At 44.6% G+C, this 19,438-nt stretch overlaps 3 protein-coding genes across 3 annotated transcripts; all 3 read right to left on the bottom strand.

Annotated features, from left to right (window-relative positions):
• Positions 1 to 192: 192 nt before the first annotated feature.
• Positions 193 to 4,496, bottom strand: LOC139405716 (TSC22 domain family protein 1-like). Its single transcript, XM_071148138.1, has 4 exons — positions 4,467 to 4,496; positions 967 to 1,178; positions 796 to 847; positions 193 to 661 (listed from the first exon to the last, which is right to left on the bottom strand). Exons 1-4 carry the CDS (start codon positions 4,494 to 4,496, stop codon positions 515 to 517), a joined length of 441 nt encoding a protein of 146 aa, XP_071004239.1. The 3' UTR covers positions 193 to 514.
• Positions 4,497 to 5,216: 720 nt separating this feature from the next.
• On the bottom strand, positions 5,217 to 7,964 carry LOC139388261 (ictacalcin-like). Its single transcript, XM_071134817.1, has 3 exons — positions 7,871 to 7,964; positions 5,909 to 6,051; positions 5,217 to 5,655 (listed from the first exon to the last, which is right to left on the bottom strand). Exons 2-3 carry the CDS (start codon positions 6,044 to 6,046, stop codon positions 5,515 to 5,517), a joined length of 279 nt encoding a protein of 92 aa, XP_070990918.1. The 5' UTR covers positions 6,047 to 6,051; positions 7,871 to 7,964; the 3' UTR covers positions 5,217 to 5,514.
• Positions 7,965 to 13,858: 5,894 nt separating this feature from the next.
• Positions 13,859 to 16,655, bottom strand: LOC139388252 (ictacalcin-like). The gene is made up of 3 exons (XM_071134805.1): positions 16,592 to 16,655; positions 14,544 to 14,686; positions 13,859 to 14,290 (listed from the first exon to the last, which is right to left on the bottom strand). The coding sequence occupies exons 2-3, from the start codon at positions 14,679 to 14,681 to the stop codon at positions 14,150 to 14,152; spliced, it is 279 nt and encodes a 92-aa protein (XP_070990906.1). The 5' UTR covers positions 14,682 to 14,686; positions 16,592 to 16,655; the 3' UTR covers positions 13,859 to 14,149.
• Positions 16,656 to 19,438: the final 2,783 nt, after the last annotated feature.

The following is a 19,438-nucleotide window of genomic DNA, read 5'->3' as shown; positions in this document are numbered from 1 at the left end:
GTTTCTTCGTTAGTAGGAAATTATCCAATGGCGCCCCTTGGCGTGCATGTTACGTTGCGTGTGCTTGTGTAAGTGGTGGACTCTAGAGCACAAGTCAAACTCTTCTTTAGTAACAGTTATTTTTTTGATTCATATTTTTTTTGCAGAATTACAGAATATGCACACCACACTTTCTCTTTCAGAACCCCTCTTCATTAGCCTGGTTACCAGTCTCCGTTTAGCTAACATTCCACTCATTAACTGCCATTGGCACACGACATGGAATATACTAAGAAATGGTACGTTATAGAGACTGGCAACCAGGCCTCTTCATAACTACAGAATCATCATCATAGCCAGGCTGTCATTGTAAATAAGAATATGTTCTTGACTCGCCTGGGTACATAAAGGTTAAATATAAATACACATTTTACAGGACTAATCAAAACACCCCTTTAAATAGAAAATGAAAGGCATGTACTAATACTGTTAACTTCTCTTTGTGTATGTGTTTGTGTGTGCGTGGATGAGTGCGTTAGTGTCTCTGTCTGTCTCTCAGTGCTCTCAGTATGTAGTTCTCTCTCTCCAGCTGGGCGTTCCTCTCTGACAGCTGGTTGATCCGCTTCCTCAGTAGCTCCTCCTCCTCTCTCACAGCCAGCATCAGGTGGCTCTTCACCAAGTCCTACAGCAATATACAACATATCATTATAGCATATCATCAAATATGTCACAATTCTTCCAGCAACAGATGGGTCTTCACCAAGTCCTTCAATACAACACATTACAGACACTATAACCATAAACACACGGTCCTACCATGGCTTGCTCAATCTTGTTGTCAATTGCAATCTTACTGCTACTGGAGCCACTGCAACAACAACAACAAAAACAAAGGAGATTGTGTCTTAGTGCACATGGTTCACATTGATGTCTATTCCTGAACAGTCACCTCCCAACAACAAATGGCCAGGCCATTTCCATGGTTACCTGTGGCAGAAGAGCAGCAGGGCTGCCTCAGCATTCCGGACAGAAGGTGTACCCTTCAGACACAGCGACCAGGATGGGAGCGGGGCCAGGGTCTGGTGTTGAGGTTGGGGTTGAGTAGTTGTCTGGGGTTGAGGTTGAGACTTAGAAGTAGTCTGGGGTTGATGTTCGGGTTGAGTAGTGGTCTGGGGTTGAGGTTGAGACTTAGAAGTAGTCTGGGGTTGATGTTCGGGTTTAGTAGAGGTCTGCGGGTGAGGTTTTGGTTTTGGTTGAGTATTGGTCTGGGGTTGAGGTTGGGGTTGAGTAGTGGTCTGGGGTTGAGGTTGGGGTTGAGTAGTGGTCTGGAGTTTAGTAGTGGTCTGGGGTTGATGTTCAGGTTGAGTAGTGGTCTGGGGTTGAATAGTGGTCTGCGGTTGAGATTGGGGTTGAGTAGTGGTCTGGGGTTGAGGTTGGGGTTGAGTAGTGGTCTGGAGTTGATGTTCAGGTTGAACAGTGGTCTGGGGTTGAATAGTGGTCTGCGGTTGAGATTGGGGTTGAGTATTGGTCTGGGGTTGAGGTTGGGGTTGAGTAGTGGTCTGGAGTTTAGTAGTGGTCTGGGGTTGATGTTCAGGTTGAGTAGTGGTCTGGGGTTGAATAGTGGTCTGCGGTTGAGATTGGGGTTGAGTAGTGGTCTGGGGTTGAGGTTGGGGTTGAGTAGTGGTCTGGAGTTGAGTAGTGGTCTGGGGTTGATGTTCAGGTTGAGTAGTGGTCTGGGGTTGAATAGTGGTCTGCGGTTGAGATTGGGGTTGAGTAGTGGTCTGGGGTTGAGGTTGGGGTTGAGTAGTGGTCTGGAGTTGAGTAGTGGTCTGGGGTTGATGTTCAGGTTGAGTAGTGGTCTGGGGTTGAATAGTGGTCTGCGGTTGAGATTGGGGTTGAGTAGTGGTCTGGGGTTGAGGTTGGGGTTGAGTAGTGGTCTGGAGTTGAGTAGTGGTCTGGGGTTGATGTTCAGGTTGAACAGTGGTCTGGGGTTGAATAGTGGTCTGCGGTTGAGATTGGGGTTGAGTAGTGGTCTGGGGTTGAGGTTGGGGTTGAGTAGTGGTCTGGAGTTGAGTAGTGGTCTGGGGTTGATGTTCAGGTTGAGTAGTGGTCTGGGGTTGAATAGTGGTCTGGGGTTGAGGTTGGGGTTGAGTAGTGGTCTGGAGTTGAGGTTTAGTTGCGGTCCAAAAGTGTTGTGGAATCTCCATGGTGACAGATGTTTGGTTTCTTATCTGAAGCTCCTGCCGTCCGCTCGGCCATGAGTTCCTAACCCTGACCCCCCCACGACCTCTCAGCCCTCCATGACCCCAACCCGTATCACTCACTCCCTCCCTGCCTTCTTCTCCTACTCTCCATCTAGCAGGAAGTTGTAGTGGTTGGTGGACAGGTGGGGGGTTAAGGGGGGGTCTGGGTTTGGTCTGAGGGTAGAGGGAGGAAGGGCAGCTGGAGAAGGAGGAAGGGCAGCTGGAGAGGGAGCCAGAAGGAGAGGAGTGTCTCTTTAAGGGGGACTGGGGGGCTTTTTTACTGGACCTGAGAGGGGATAGGGAGGAAGGGAGGGATAGGGGAAGAGATGAAGAAACAGATGCAGGAAGAGAAGGAGTTAGAGATGGAGGGAGAGATGGAGGGAGGGAAGGAGTTAGAGATGGAGAGAGAGATGGATGGAGGGAAGGAGGTAGAGAGAGGGGGCGAGGCTGCCGTCGAGTCTCAAACAGAGAGATGATTTTCTTCACACTGCCGAACATGTCACCAGACAGCCAAAAGCAAACAATAGATTATCTAAACCACATCAAAGGCGCTTCCATCCACCTCCATTCACTACAGCCTTCTGTGCAAAAGCCGGTTACTACCTGTAGTAGGTAGAGAGTCAGAGAGGGTTTAAACTTAGATCCAACAATTACTTCCATGAACAACTACAGAACAGGGGTAGTTGAACAGATCACCATGTGGTTGTATTGAGGTCAATGGGAGAGAGGAAGATTAGATCCATGTGCGTGCTGTCACAAGCGTGATCTGGGATTCCTATTGGAGAAATACATTTTGGGTATCCTCCAATCTTTGCTGGATCAATCCTACAGACCCAGCCAGACGAGCCCAGCCTGCCGAGAAGACCTCCGATTAAAATGGCCTTTGTCTGTGGATTAGGATTAGCCTATGCAGATTACTTCCTTATTCCATCCAGCCGCCAGGTGTAAACTATATAATTCCGGTTAATGCAGGGCGGAGTCTACTGTCCAGGTGAGGAGTGTCTCCACGACAACCCAGAGGTGAGAAGCGTTTCCATGGTGAGGAGCATGTGTGTGTGTGTGTGTCTTTGAGCTCTCACATGATGAGAGACTGTTTTACTTCTCCCCCACGCACACCCCACTGTCTGGCACTCTGATTGGCTCTTACAGGAACCCTCTCATTCCAACCTCCGCCTACTCACTGCCTCAGCCAATGGCAAAGTTTGTGGCATTCCTTGCCTGCCCACTGCCACTGAGCTTATGCTAATTCGTTTCCCAGTACGACAAGTATTGACATCCATAAAAATATGTCCACTGCCTTTGTCCTCCTTCCTCTGGACAGACCACATTAATAAAACTGATGGTCACATGTCTCAGACGTATGTGTTTAGGCTATCTATCTGTGTATGTTGTTGATTGTGAAGAGTATTGAATCCCAACACAAGCTCCTATGGTCTGATGGTGAATGTCCCTGAGTGCAACCTGTCTTTTCAATCATCACAAGAACCGGTGAAGGCCTAGAAGGAATAGGTGCCAAATAAAATACAATGTGTTCTCAATCAACCTACTCTGTAAAATGAACACACAAACAGTAATGAGAACCCACTGGGGGTTCTGCTCAGATGTTCTGGCCGAAACCTTGATGGATGAGAGAACAGCCAAGAGCTCAGCTCAGAACAGCCTCACTCTTTCCTGGCCTCACTTGGCCCTGTCGGTCTCCTCTGCTCCGGCTCCCTGCACTGGACTGGAGCACAACAACATCCACCTTCTAGTCTCACACTCACATATCAAGTACCCTGGATTACTGTAGGCCTAAATGTTATTTTTATTGACACCAGAGTTGTGTCAGTCAATTTCAATTCTCATCAGTTGAATTTGACATAGATGTTCTCCATAGTAGTTCAGTTCAGACTAGAAAGTCAGTGGAATTGGCCCAAACCCTGATCAAGATTAATGCATCATTGAGATGTGTTAGATTCAACCGAGTGGCTGCGTGACCAGGGGCTGTATGTATCGTGCCTCTGAGGAGGAGTGCTGATCTAGGATCAGGTCCCCCTCTGTCCAAGTAGTATCATTCATATTGATCTAAAAAAGCAAAACGGATCCTAAATCAGCACTCCTACTCTGAGACGCTTGAAACATACAGCCACACACTCTCAGGACACCTGTTCCTGACACCTGAACAACCTTTCCTTCTACTGCGTGCTACTTTACACACTGTTTTTATGTAGCCGCTGTTGCTTTCCCCTTCCTTCCTGCTCTGACCCGCGGCGATGATCGTCTGGGGATAGACATGTACAAACTTCCTTACGCAGCCTTGTCTTAGATTTAATCTAAGACTAGGCGATTGCTGGACTACGGATAATCTTAATTTTCATCTTCAGTATTGTCCAATAGGTTCTATATGGAGACCTGCGATACAGTATCATTATTTGGATATTATCTTTGTTGTTTCATTTTGCTGGGTAGGAGGCTTCATCTTGGAGATGGTTCTCTATGGAGACCTGCGATACAGTATCATTATTTGGATATTATCTTTGTTGTTTCATGTTGCTGGGTAGGAGGCTTCATCTTGGAGATGGTTCTATATGTGGCTCTATTGAACCTTCACAGTAACAGTTGACTTCCAGTATTCTTACTGGCTCTGGAGTAGATAACAATATTGTGATGTAATTAAGTAGTCAAATATAGGCTATGCCTCATAACCCCTAATTTCATTGTGTGATTTTGGGTTACGTTGACATAATCAACATATTGTATTATTTCACCAGGTGTCTGAAAACAAAGGTTCATGTTTGATTCATGTTGCTTGCTGTATCCTATTTAGGACATACACAGGCAATCACACATGCACAAACACACAGACACACAGACACACAGACACACACACACACACGCACACGCACACGCACACGCACACGCACACACACACACACACACACACACACACACACACACACACACACACACACACACACACACACACACACACACCTGCACAAATTATAAGTCAGCTTTCTTCCAAACATATTAAAATAGTTTATTTCATTTTTCACTTTAAACAAACCAAAGAGCTTCCTCTCCATCTCATGAGATAGTAGCCTATATGTCTGTATGTGTGACAGTGTCTGTGTCCTTCACCTGTCTGTCTATGTGTGGTGTGTATAATCAACCCAACCCTTTTTCTGTGTATGTGTGTAAACCTGCATCTCTGTCCCTTTGAACCTGCATTGAGGATCTTGCTAATCTTATCATGAATTCACTCATGGAGCAAGAGCTGCTGTTCTGTGGAGAGTGGGCAGGGGGAGCTGTTTCACTTCTTGGTGAAGAACTCATTGCACATCATGGTCAGGCAGGCCACCAGTGTGACATACTCCTGGAAGTCCACACTGCCATCTGAGTTAGCGTCCAGATCTTTGAAGATCTTGTCAACCTTTGCCTGGTCAGTGTTTTTCTGTTATAATGATCAGAGAGAGAGAGAGGTAATGGGTGAGACTTTGATTTCAGAAGTTAAAACTAGAATCCACACAGTTATTTGTTTATAAAGGTGTGAGAGATTAAGTTATTCTATTGGATGAGGCGGGTCATGTGTTTGTGATGTTCCAAGCAATTCAATATTTCAATGGTGTCTGTCTTTAGCAGTATTGTATTTGGTTGTGCTGCTAATAAAGCATGACTGAACTGAACTGTTCCTAGGATGCACTCACCCCCATGATCTCTCCAAGCTCAGCATTGAGCAGATCTTTGAGTTCTCCCTTGCTCAGGGTCGTCTTGTCGCCCTCCTTGCCAGAGTACTTGTGGAAGGCTGAGATGAGCAATGCCATACCCTGCTGGACCTGTGCCATGGTGACTACAACACACACAGAGAGAGAGAGAGAGAGAGAGAGAGAGAGAGAGAGAGATAGAGAGAGAGAGAGAGAGAGAGAGAGAGAATGGAGGTACAAGTATAGGTTATTAATTTGTGGTATTATCAATGTTTTATTATGATAGCAGGATGCTATCATGATGTCCACGCACAGAGAGAGGAATGTTTGCTTACTCTGTATTCACAGTATAATACATCTAATATTATCAACATTATATGAAATATTTGATTAATTTATTTGACTTTTTGAAATGTGAAATCCCAGAAACTAAGTTAAAGGGATAAATGTCTTATTGTTGACTGAATTATCCAATTCAAATCTATTTTTATCTTACATTCGGGTTACCATTCCATACATGTCTGGGAAATAAAGTAATGTTGGCACTGGTTTAATCGTGTTTAAACATAAGGTTCAGGTTGAATAGAGGGTTTAAAGAATATTAATGGTTGTTGCACACGGTTGTTACACACACACCACACCCCACTACTGCAAACAAGTTCTACATCTCTACCACAAAGGGAGGAAGAGAAAGAGAGGGGGAGGAGAGACGGAGAGCAACGCAACAGAGGCAATAAGAGAAAGAGAGGCGGATATGGATTGGAGAAAGGAAGAGAAGAGGGGGCTGAGTTGTTTAAACACAAACAGAGATGGCTCTAGCCAACGCCCTAGCATGTCTCTCTCATTAACTCTGGGGGATTTTAAGGAGAGAAAGATATAAAGTATATATATATAAAGAGAAAGATAGAGAGAGAGGGACAGACACATAGACAAAAAGACAGATGGGAGGAAATTGGTGGGCAGGCTGAAAGCCGCGTTGGTAATTTCAGGCAAACAATAACATAGAAATCCCAGCACCTCCCCACCCCTCACCTGTCTCCACCCTCTTTCTATCTAGTTAGGTTAAGGTGTGCCTCTTCACTCTGTCCCTTCACATATCTCACCACTATATAGGGAGGTGGCTCTCTCTATTCTCTCTTTCTCTGCCTACCCATAGTCTAGTTCTTGAGTTTAAGGAAGCGTCTGTAATGTAAATCCCTCATTTAGCTGACCCTCCTCTCCAGTGTGACTTGCAGTAAGTGCGGTCAAATAAGGACGTTGAAGCAACCATACAGTACGAACATGGTAAGCACAACATTATAGTTGTAAGGAACAACCCCAGTCACTGTGGTGGACTCCACTGATCTCTCTCTGAGTCACTGTCTGCTGCACCAGGACCAGCAGGCATCCAATCAGACACACCTTCTTACCCCCCCCCCCCCCCCTGACTGCCCATCTGATAACTAGAAACACACTCTACTCACAGAATGATCAGAGCGAGGGGAGAGAGAGTTTATGGTAAGGACAGAGTGAAGGAAAGAGAGAGCGAGAGAGAGAGGGTGGTATGGAGGATAGAAAGAGGTAGTGTTCTGCACTATGGAAGGATTGAGGGAGAGAGAGGGGAGGAGGAGGAAGAGAAGAGAGATTCTTTCATTTAAACTGCGTAGTGCTCTGAGTAGCACCCACACGTTTGAATGGAAAGGCAGACAGAGTTACGCCCTCCGCAGAGCTTGGCTCAAGAGCACAAACAGTGTAGACAGGCGCTTACTAACTGTTGCAAAGCACACCCTGAAGTCATTCATACTTTTGCAGTCAAGTATAAAACATTAAACTACACACAATTGCAAATAAATGTTGTAAACCCCCCATTGAGAATGTATAATTTGACACATCTAACATATCAGAGACAACACAGCTAAAACAAACTGAAGGTTTTATTAGCGAGGCACTCAGGTACATGTTTTACTAGGTTTAGTTTTCACTCACCGAAGTTGTGCGAGGAGTTGGACAGTCAGAGAAAGAGAGAGAGAGGGAGTGAGGAAGAGAGGGATGGGCTGTTGGTTTTATACATTGATTACCACACCCCACTCTCCCCTCCCCTTTCCTCTCCTTGTCCCTCTTTATCTGATGGAAATGGAAACTCTAATGTACATGTGAACTAGTTCTTCATGTGAACTAGTTACTGAACAAATTATACTAGGCATATATATTTTCTAAAGTTAGTAATTACTTCACATGACTGTATCACCATAGTAACCAAACAATAACAGAAAACATACAGGAAGGAGAAATCCCTGCATATGTCTAATGTCAACGCATCATCGGGGGCAAACTACCTGCCCTCCAGGACACCTACACCACCCGATGTCACAGGAAGGCCATAAAGATCATCAAGGACATCAACCACCCGAGCCACTGCCTGTTCACCCCGCTATCATCCAGAAGGCGAGGTCAGTACAGGTGCATCAAAGCTGGGACCGAGAGACTGAAAAACAGCTTCTATCTCAAGGCCATCAGACTGTTAAACAGCCACCACTAACACTGAGTGGCTGCTGCCAACATACTGACACTGACTCAACTCCAGCCACTTTAATAATGGGAATTGATGGGAAATTATGTAAATATATCACTAGCCACTTTAAACAATGCTACCTTATATAATGTTACTTACCCTACATTATTCATCTCATATGCATACGTATATACTGTACTCTACATCACCGACTGTATCCTTATGTAATACATGTATCACTAGCCACTTTAAACTATGCCACTTTGTTTACATACTCATCTCATTTGTACATACTGTACTCGATACCATCTACTGTATCTTGCCTATGCAGCTCTGTACCATCACTCATTCATATATCCTTATGTACATATTCTTTATCCCCTTACACTGTGTACAAGACAGTAGTTTTGGAATTGTTAGTTAGATTACTTGTTATTACTGCATTGTCGGAACTAGAAGCACAAGCATTTCGCTACACTCGCATTAACATCTGCTAACCATGTGTATGTGACAAATAAAATTTGATTTGATTTGATTTGATTTGATGTCTTTGAATGAGAGTGAATACCTCTTATTCTGACTGTAGTTATTCCTCCAACTACTTTTCAGTTAAGAAGAATGTAGTAACACTGCAGCGTTCTCCAAACTGGCCAAGCTTCTCCAAACTGGCAAAATTTCTTCAAACTGGTCAAGCTTCTCCAAACCGGAAAAACTTCTCCAAACTGGCCAAGCTTCTCCAAACTGGCCAAGCTTCTCCAAACCGGCAACACTTCTTCAAACTGGCCAAGCTTCTCCAAACTGGCAAAATTTCTCCAAACTGGCCAAGCTTCTCCAAACTGGCCAAGCTTCTCCAAACCGGCAAAACTTCTCCAAACTGGCCAAGCTTCTCCAAACCAGAAAAACTTCTCCTAGTATAATTTTACCGGAAAAACATCTCCAAACTGGCCAAGCTTCTCCAAACTGGCCAAGCTTCTCCAAATTGGAAAAACTTCTCCAAACTGGCCAAGCTTCTCCAAACTGGCCAAGCTTCTCCAAACCGGAAAGACTTCTTCAAACTGGCCAAGCTTCTCCAAACTGGCAAAATTTCTCCAAACTGGCCAAACTTCTCCAAACTGGCCAAGCTTCTCCAAACCGTCAAAACTTCTCCAAACTGGCCAAGCTTCTCCAAACCAGAAAAACTTCTCCTAGTATAATTTTACCGGAAAAACATCTCCAAACTGGCCAAGCTTCTCCAAACTGGCCAAGCTTCTCCGAATTGGAAAAACTTCTCCAAACTGGCCAAGCTTCTCCAAACTGGCCAAGCTTCTCCAAACCGGAAAGACTTCTTCAAATTGGCCAAGCTTCTCCAAACCGGAAAAACTTCTCCAAACTGGCCAAACTTCTCCAAACTGGAAAAACTTCTCCAAACTGGCCAAGCTTCTCCAAACCAGCAACACTTCTTCAAACTGGCCAAGCTTCTCCAAACTGGCAAAATTTCTCCAAACTGGCCAAGCTTCTCCAAACCGGCAAAACCTCTCCAAACTGGCCAAGCTTCTCCAAAATGCAAATTAATTACTTAAAAATCATACAATGTGATTTTCTGGATTTTTGTTTTAGATTCTGTCTCTCACAGTTGAAGTGTACCTATGATAAAAATTACAGACCTCTACATGCATTGTAAATAGGAAAACCTGCAAAATCAGCAGTGTATCAAATACTTGTTCTCCCCACTGTATATCAACGAATTGGCGCGGGCACTAGAAAGGTCTGCAGCACCCGGCCTCACCCTACTTGTCACAAACCAAGGAGGGCCTACAGCATCACCTAGATATTCTGTACAGATTCTGCCAGACCTGGGCCCTGACAGTAAATCTCAGTAAGACCAAAATAATGGTGTTCCAAAAAAGGTCCAGTTGCCAGGACCACAAATACAAATTCCATCTAGACACCATTGCCCAGGAGCACACAAAAAACTATACATACCTTGGCCTAAACATCAGCGCCACAGGTAACTTCCACAAAGCTGTGAACGATCTGAGAGACAAAGCAAGAAGGGCATTCTATGCCATCAAAAGGAACATAAAATTCAATATACCAATTAGGATCTGGCTAAAAATAATTTAATCAGTCATAGAGCCCATTGCCCTTTATGGTTGTGAAGTCTGGGGTCCGCTCACCAACCAAGATTTCACAAAATGGGACAAACACCAAATTGAGACTCTGCATGCAGAATTCTGCAGAATTACCCTCTGTGTACAACGTAGAACACCAAATAATGCATGCAGAGCAGAATTAGGCCGATACCCACTAATGAACAAAATCCAGAAAAGAGATTCCACAACAGCCTAAAAGGAAGCGATTCCCAAACCTTCCATAACAAAGCCATCACCTACAGAGAGATGAACCTGGAGAAGAGTCCCCTAAGCAAGCTGGTCCTGGGGCTCTGTTCACAAACACAAACAGACCCCACAGATAATTACTTGACACATTGGAAAGAATTAACAAAAAAACAGAGCAAACTAGAATGCTATTTGGCCCTAAACAGAGAGTACACAGTGGCAGAATACCTCACCACTGTGACTGACCCAAACTTAAGGAAAGCTTTGACTATGTACAGACTCAGTGAGCATAGCCTTGCTATTGAGAAAGGCCGCCGTAGGCAGACATGGCTCTCAAGAGAAGACAGGCTATGTGCTCACTGCCCACAAAATGAGGTGGAACCTGAGCTGCACTTTCTAACCTCCTGCCAAATGTATGACCATATTAGAGAGACATATTTCCATCAGATTACACAGATCAACAAAGAATTTGAAGACAAACCTCTTGAATTGAATTGAATTGAGAGAGATAGAGAGAGGGAGAGAGAGAGAGACAGAGAGCGAAAGGGACACAGAGAGAGAGAGAGAGAGGGAGAGGGGTGGGGCAGTGGGTGGAGTCAGGAGAATAAACTCTGTTAAGTTTGTGTAATTGTGTAACAAAGTTGGTGACTCACTGCAATAGAATGTATCTGTGTGTGTGTGTCTAAGAAGAAGAGATATTGCTTTAGGCTTTAGGACACACACACACACACACACACACACACACACACACACACACACACACACACACACACACACACACACACACACACACACACACAGACACACACAGACACACACACAGACACACACAGACACACACACATATGCAAGCAGACACACAGAAACACACACGCATTCAGGACATTCATGTGATTTGGGGTTGAGACTGGTTGATGTTTAAACATGAAACAGCGAGGATTTGAATTCCAGTGTGGGACCCTTCTGGGCTACCAGGAGCATAACAGTAGTGGAATACCGTAGTACAGTACCACCCATGAAGTGGAGAAATTATCCATGATTTGAAAACACATATTTCAGCTGAGCTTCCCTGGCACTTTCTGTTCCATTAAAACAAAAACAACATGTTACAAACAGAAAACATTGATCCTTCCTGTCAAAGATAGAACCCAGGTAGGGTAGCCATGGTAACTGTACAGAAGGGAAACACGCAGAAAGCAAATAATCCAACTGCCACACTAAAAGAGTATGACTGGAACACAGCTGACCACAGGAATGCTGTAAACACTACCAGTCTGGTCTGCTGCTCTGTTCAGGCTGTTACCCTGTACGACCTTCTCAGACAACTAGCACTGACAGTCAGATATCCTAGACTGGTCTTGGTTTCGTCAGTAGAAAAATATGACATGGTAACATTACTGTTAACTGCTGTCAATGGACATGGTTTACTAAACATCCACTACACTTGGGATGTGTTGTGGGAAAATGCTCCTCTACAACCAGTCTGGTGCCAACCTCAGGACCGTGTGTGTGTATGTGTGTGTGTGTGTGTGTGCATGTCTGTATGTCTGTGCTCCGTGCTGCTAAATGGCATATATTATAATGTGTTTGTGTGTATACCTGCCTGCAATGTGCCTTGGTGAACAGTATATGTCCGGCCACATCCATGTGGTATGAGTCATGAATGAGTCATGGTAGTCATGGTGCGTGCCTTTTGTTGGTAAACAGGCCAGGGAATATTTGTGTGCAGGGACCGAGACTGTCAGCTTCCTTTCTCTCTCTATCTCTCTCGCTCTCTCTCTTTCTCTCACTGTGAAAAACTACAACTGGGGGAGAGGGAGGAAGGGTAGCCGGAGAGGGAGGCGAAAGGAAAGGAGTGTCCCTTTAAGGGGGACAGAGAGGGGATAGGGAGGAAGGGTAGCCGGAGAGGGAGGCGAAAGGAGAGGAGTGTCCCTATAAGGGGGACAGAGAGGGGATAGGGAGGAAGGGTAGCCAGAGAGGGAGGCGAAAGGAGAGGAGTGTCCCTTTAAGGGGGACAGAGAGGGGATAGGGAGGAAGGTAGGGGATTGGGGAAGAGATGAAGAAAGATGGAGGAAGGGAAGGAGTTAGAGATTGGATGGAGAGATGGATGGAGGGAAGGAGGTCGAGATGGAGGGAGGGAAGGAGTTAGAGATGGAGAGAGAGATGGATGGAGGGAAGGAGGTAGAGAGAGGGGGCGAGGCTGCCGTCGAGTCTCAAACAGAGAGATGATTTTCTTCACACTGCCGAACATGTCACCAGACAGCCAAAAGCAAACAATAGATTATCTAAACCACATCAAAGGCGCTTCCATCCACCTCCATTCACTACAGCCTTCTGTGCAAAAGCCGGTTACTACCTGTAGTAGGTAGAGAGTCAGAGAGGGTTTAAACTTAGCACATCCAACAATTACTTCCATGAACAACTACAGAACAGGGGTAGTTGAACAGATCACCATGTGGTTGTATTGAGGTCAATGGGAGAGAGGAAGAATAGATCCATGTGCGTGCTGTCACAAGCGTGATCTGGGATTCCTATTGGAGAAATAGATTTTGGGTATCCTCCAATCTTTGGTGGATCAATCCCACAGACCCAGCCAGTCGCGCCCAGCCTGCCGAGAAGATCTACGATTAAAATGGCCTTTGTCTGTGGATTAGGATTAGCCTATGCAGATTACTTCCTTATTCCATCCAGCAGCCAGGTGTCTGATTGGCTAATCTATTTATTTCCGGTTTATGCAGGGCGGCTTTATACAGTAACAGTTGACTTCCTGTATTCTTACTGGCTCTGGAGTAGATAACAATATTGTGACGTAATTAAGTAGTCAAATATAGGCTATGCCTCATAACCCCTAATTTCATTGTGTGATTTTGGGTTACGTTGACATAATCAACATATTGTATTATTTCACCAGGTGTCTGAAAACAAAGGTTCATGTTTGATTCATGTTGCTTGCTGTATCCTATTTAGGACATACACAGGCAATCACACATGCACAAACACACAGACACACAGACACACAGACACACAGACACACAGACACACACACACACACACACACACACACACACACACACACACACACACACACACACACACACACACACACACACACCTGCACAAATGATAAGTCAGCTTTCTTCCAAACATATTAAAATAGTTTATTTCATTTTTCACTTTAAACAAACCAAAGAGCTTCCTCTCCATCTCATGAGATAGTAGCCTATATGTCTGTATGTGTACATGTCTGTGTCTGTGTCCTTCACCTGTCTGTCTATGTGTGGTGTGTATAATCAACCCAACCCTTTTTCTGTGTATGTGTGTAAACCTGCATCTCTGTCCCTTTGAACCTGCATTGAGGATCTTGCTAATCTTATCATGAATTCACTCATGGAGCAAGAGCTGCTGTTCTGTGGAGAGTGGGCAGGGGGAGCTGTTTCACTTCTTGGTGAAGAACTCATTGCACATCATGGTCAGGCAGGCCACCAGTGTGACATACTCCTGGAAGTCCACACTGCCATCTGAGTTAGCGTCCAGATCTTTGAAGATCTTGTCAACCTTTGCCTGGTCAGTGTTTTTCTGTTATAATGATCAGAGAGAGAGAGAGGTAATGGGTGAGACTTTGATTTCAGAAGTTAAAACTAGAATCCACACAGTTATTTGTTTATAAAGGTGTGAGAGATTAAGTTATTCTATTGGATGAGGCGGGTCATGTGTTTGTGATGTTCCAAGCAATTCAATATTTCAATGGTGTCTGTCTTTAGCAGTATTGTATTTGGTTGTGCTGCTAATAAAGCATGACTGAACTGAACTGTTCCTAGGATGCACTCACCCCCATGATCTCTCCAAGCTCAGCATTGAGCAGATCTTTGAGTTCTCCCTTGCTCAGGGTCGTCTTGTCGCCCTCCTTGCCAGAGTACTTGTGGAAGGCTGAGATGAGCAATGCCATACCCTGCTGGACCTGTGCCATGGTGACTACAACACACACAGAGAGAGAGAGAGAGAGAGAGAGAGAGAGAGAGAGAGAGAGAGAGAGAGAGAGAGAGAGAGAGAGAGAGAGAGAGAGAGAGAGAGAGAGAGAGAGAGAGAGAGAGAGAGAGAGAGAGAGAGAGAGAGAGAGAGAGAGAGAGAGAGAGAGAGAGAGAGAATGGAGGTACAAGTATAGGTTATTAATTTGTGGTATTATCAATGTTTTATTATGATAGCAGGATGCTATCATGATGTCCACGCACAGAGAGAGGAATGTTTGCTTACTCTGTATTCACAGTATAATACATCTAATATTATCAACATTATATGAAATATTTGATTAATTTATTTGACTTTTTGAAATGTGAAATCCCAGAAACTAAGTTAAAGGGATAAATGTCTTATTGTTGACTGAATTATCCAATTCAAATCTATTTTTATCTTACATTCGGGTTACCATTCCATACATGTCTGGGAAATAAAGTAATGTTGGCACTGGTTTAATCGTGTTTAAACATAAGGTTCAGGTTGAATAGAGGGTTTAAAGAATATTAATGGTTGTTGCACACGGTTGTTACACACACACCACACCCCACTACTGCAAACAAGTTCTACATCTCTACCACAAAGGGAGGAAGAGAAAGAGAGGGGGAGGAGAGACGGAGAGCAACGCAACAGAGGCAATAAGAGAAAGAGAGGCGGATATGGATTGGAGAAAGGAAGAGAAGAGGGGGCTGAGTTGTTTAAACACAAACAGAGATGGCTCTAGCCAACGCCCTAGCATGTCTCTCTCATTAACTCTGGGGGATTTTAAGGAGAGAAAGATATAAAGTATATATATATAAAGAGAAAGATAGAGAGAGAGGGACAGACACATAGACAAAAAGACAGATGGGAGGAAATTGGTGGGCAGGCTGAAAGCCGCGTTGGTAATTTCAGGCAAACAATAACATAGAAATCCCAGCACCTCCCCACCCCTCACCTGTCTCCACCCTCTTTCTATCTAGTTAGGTTAAGGTGTGCCTCTTCACTCTGTCCCTTCACATATCTCACCACTATATAGGGAGGTGGCTCTCTCTATTCTCTCTTTCTCTGCCTACCCATAGTCTAGTTCTTGAGTTTAAGGAAGCGTCTGTAATGTAAATCCCTCATTTAGCTGACCCTCCTCTCCAGTGTGACTTGCAGTAAGTGCGGTCAAATAAGGACGTTGAAGCAACCATACAGTACGAACATGGTAAGCACAACATTATAGTTGTAAGGAACAACCCCAGTCACTGTGGTGGACTCCACTGATCTCTCTCTGAGTCACTGTCTGCTGCACCAGGACCAGCAGGCATCCAATCAGACACACCTTCTTACCCCCCCCCCCCTGACTGCCCATCTGATAACTAGAAACACACTCTACTCACAGAATGATCAGAGCGAGGGGAGAGAGAGTTTATGGTAAGGACAGAGTGAAGGAAAGAGAGAGCGAGAGAGAGAGGGTGGTATGGAGGATAGAAAGAGGTAGTGTTCTGCACTATGGAAGGATTGAGGGAGAGAGAGGGGAGGAGGAGGAAGAGAAGAGAGATTCTTTCATTTAAACTGCGTAGTGCTCTGAGTAGCACCCACACGTTTGAATGGAAAGGCAGACAGAGTTACGCCCTCCGCAGAGCTTGGCTCAAGAGCACAAACAGTGTAGACAGGCGCTTACTAACTGTTGCAAAGCACACCCTGAAGTCATTCATACTTTTGCAGTCAAGTATAAAACATTAAACTACACACAATTGCAAATAAATGTTGTAAACCCCCCATTGAGAATGTATAATTTGACACATCTAACATATCAGAGACAACACAGCTAAAACAAACTGAAGGTTTTATTAGCGAGGCACTCAGGTACATGTTTTACTAGGTTTAGTTTTCACTCACCGAAGTTGTGCGAGGAGTTGGACAGTCAGAGAAAGAGAGAGAGAGGGAGTGAGGAAGAGAGGGATGGTTGGTTTTATACATTGATTACCACACCCCACTCTCCCCTCCCCTTTCCTCTCCTTGTCCCTCTTTATCTGATGGAAATGGAAACTCTAATGTACATGTGAACTAGTTCTTCATGTGAACTAGTTACTGAACAATTTATATTTTATTATATTATATTTTCTAAAGTGAATGATTACTTCACATGACTGTATCACCATAGTAACCAAACAATAACAGAAAACATACAGAAAGTAGAAATCCCTGCATATGTCTAATGTCTTTGAATGAGAGTGAATACCTCTTCTTCTGACTGTAGTTATTCATCGAACTACTTTTCAGTTAAGAAGAATGTAGTAACACTGCAGCGTTCTCCAAACTGGCCAAGCTTCTCCAAAATGGAAAATCTTCTCCAAACTGGACAAGCTTCTCCAAACCGGAAAAACTTCTCCAAACTGACCAAGCTTCTCCAAACCGGAAAAACTTCTCCAAACTGGTCAAGCTTCTCCAAACCGGAAAAACTTATCCAAACTGGCCAAGCTTCTCCAAACCGTAAAAACTTATCCAAACTGGCCAAGCTTCTCCAAACCGGAAAAACATCTCCAAACTGGTCAAGCTTCTCCAAACCGGAAAAACTTATCCAAACTGGCCAAGCTTCTCCAAACCGTAAAAACGTATCCAAACTGGCCAAGCTTCTCCAAACCGGAAAAACATCTCCAAACTGGCCAAGCTTCTCCAAACCGGAAAAACTTGTCCAAACTGACCAAGCTTCTCCAAACAGGAAAAACTTCTCCAAATTGGACAAGGTCTCCAAACCGGAAAAACATCTCCAAACTGGTCAAGCTTCTCCAAACCGGAAAAACTTATCCAAACTGGCCAAGCTTCTCCAAACCGTAAAAACGTATCCAAACTGGCCAAGCTTCTCCAAACCGGAAAAACATCTCCAAACTGGCCAAGCTTCTCCAAACCGGAAAAACTTGTCCAAACTGACCAAGCTTCTCCAAACAGGAAAAACTTCTCCAAATTGGTCAAGCTTCTCCAAACCGGAAAAACTTATCCAAACTCGCCAAGCTTCTCCAAACCGTAAAAACATCTCCAAACTGGCCAAGCTTCTCCAAACTGGCCAAGCTTCTCCAAACTGGAAAAACTTCTCCAAACTGGCAAAGCTTCTCCAAACCGGCAAAACTTCTTCAAACTGGCCAAGCTTCTCCAAACCGGAAAAACTTCTCCAAACTGGCCAAGCTTCTCCAAACTGGCCAAGCTTCTCCAAACCGGAAAAACTTCTCCAAACTGGCCAAGCTTCTCCAAACTGGCCACGCTTCTCCAAACCGGAAAAACTTCTCCAAACTGGCCAAGCTTCTCCAAACCGGAAAAACTTATCAAAACTCGCCAAGCTTCTCCAAACCGTAAAAACTTATCCAAACTGGCCAAGCTTCTCCAAACCGGAAAAACTTCTCCAAACTGGCCAAGCTTCTCCAAACTGGCCAAGCTTCTCAAAACCGGAAAAGCTTCTCCAAACTGGCCAAGTTTCTCCAAACTGGCCAAGCTTCTCCAAACTGGTCAAGCTTCTCCAAACCGGAAAAACTTATCCAAACTCGCCAAGCTTCTCCAAACTGGCCAAGCTTCTCAAAACCGGAAAAGCTTCTCCAAACTGGCCAAGTTTCTCCAAACTGGCCAAGCTTCTCCAAACTGGCCAAGCTTCTCCAAACCGGAAAAACTTCTCCGAACTGGCCAAGCTTCTCCAAACCGGAAAAACTTCTCTAAACTGGCCAAGCTTCTCCAAACTGGCCAAGCTTCTCCAAACCGGAAAAACTTATCCAAACTGGCCAAGCTTCTCCAAACCGGAAAAACTTCTCCAAACTGGCCAAGCTTCTCCAAACCGGCAAAACTTCTTCAAACTGGCCAAGCTTCTCCAAACCGGAAAAACTTCTCCAAACTGGCCAAGCTTCTCCAAACCGGAAAAACTTATCCAAATTGGCCAAGATTCTCCAAACCGGAAAAACGTATCCAAACTGGCCAAGCTTCTCCAAACCGGAAAAACTTCTCCAAACTGGCCAAGCTTCTCCAAACCGTCAAAACTTCTCCAAACTGGCCAAGCTTCTCCAAACCGGAAAAACTTCTCCAAACCGGAAAAACTTCTCCAAACTGGTCAAGCTTCTCCAAACCGGAAAAACTTCTCCAAACTGGCCAAGCTTCTCCAAACCGGAAAAACTTCTCCAAATTGGCCAAGCTTCTCCAAACCGGAAAAACTTCTCCGAACTTGCCAAGCTTCTCCAAACCGGAAAAACTTCTCCAAACTGGCCAAGCTTCTCCAAACTGGCCAAGCTTCTCCAAACCGGCAAAACTTCTCCAAACCGGAAAAACTTCTCCAAACCGGAAAAACTTCTCCAAACCGGAAAAACTTCTCCAAACTGGCCAAGCTTCTCCAAACCGGAAAAACTTCTCCAAATTGGCTAAGCTTATCCAAACCGGAAAAACTTCTCCCAACTATTCAAGCTTCTCCAAACCGGAATAACTTATCCAAACTCACCAAGCTTCTCCAAACCGGAAAAATTTATCCAAACTGGCCAAGCTTCTCCAAACCGGAAAAACTTATCCAAACTGGCCAAGCTTCTCCAAACCGGAAAAACATCTCCAAACTGGCCAAGCTTCTCCAAACCGGAAAAACTTCTCCAAATTGGCCAAGCTTCTCCAAACCGGAAAAACTTCTCCGAACTTGCCAAGCTTCTCCAAACCGGAAAAACTTCTCCAAACTGGCCAAGCTTCTCCAAACTGGCCAAGCTTCTCCAAACCGGCAAAACTTCT

This window comes from Oncorhynchus clarkii, chromosome 3 (assembly GCF_045791955.1).
Source record: "Oncorhynchus clarkii lewisi isolate Uvic-CL-2024 chromosome 3, UVic_Ocla_1.0, whole genome shotgun sequence".
NCBI classification, from domain to species: domain Eukaryota; kingdom Metazoa; phylum Chordata; class Actinopteri; order Salmoniformes; family Salmonidae; genus Oncorhynchus; species Oncorhynchus clarkii.
The sequence above is the reverse complement of the archived record's forward strand: the minus strand, read 5'-3'. Positions and strand labels throughout refer to the sequence as shown.

Coding starts and splice junctions, on each gene's coding strand:
- LOC139405716 (XM_071148138.1), bottom strand. CDS start 4,496: ATGTCTATCCCCAGACGATCATCGCCGCGG. Junction 1,179..4,466: donor CCAGACGATCATCGCCGCGG/GTCAGAGCAGGA, acceptor CATCAACCCCAG/ACTACTTCTAAGTCTCAACC. Junction 662..795: donor ACAAGATTGAGCAAGCCATG/GTAGGACCGTGT, acceptor ATATTGCTGTAG/GACTTGGTGAAGAGCCACCT.
- LOC139388261 (XM_071134817.1), bottom strand. CDS start 6,046: ATGGCACAGGTCCAGCAGGGTATGGCATTGCTCATCTCAGCCTTCCAC. Junction 5,656..5,908: donor AGCTTGGAGAGATCATGGGG/GTGAGTGCATCC, acceptor TCATTATAACAG/AAAAACACTGACCAGGCAAA.
- LOC139388252 (XM_071134805.1), bottom strand. CDS start 14,681: ATGGCACAGGTCCAGCAGGGTATGGCATTGCTCATCTCAGCCTTCCAC. Junction 14,291..14,543: donor AGCTTGGAGAGATCATGGGG/GTGAGTGCATCC, acceptor TCATTATAACAG/AAAAACACTGACCAGGCAAA.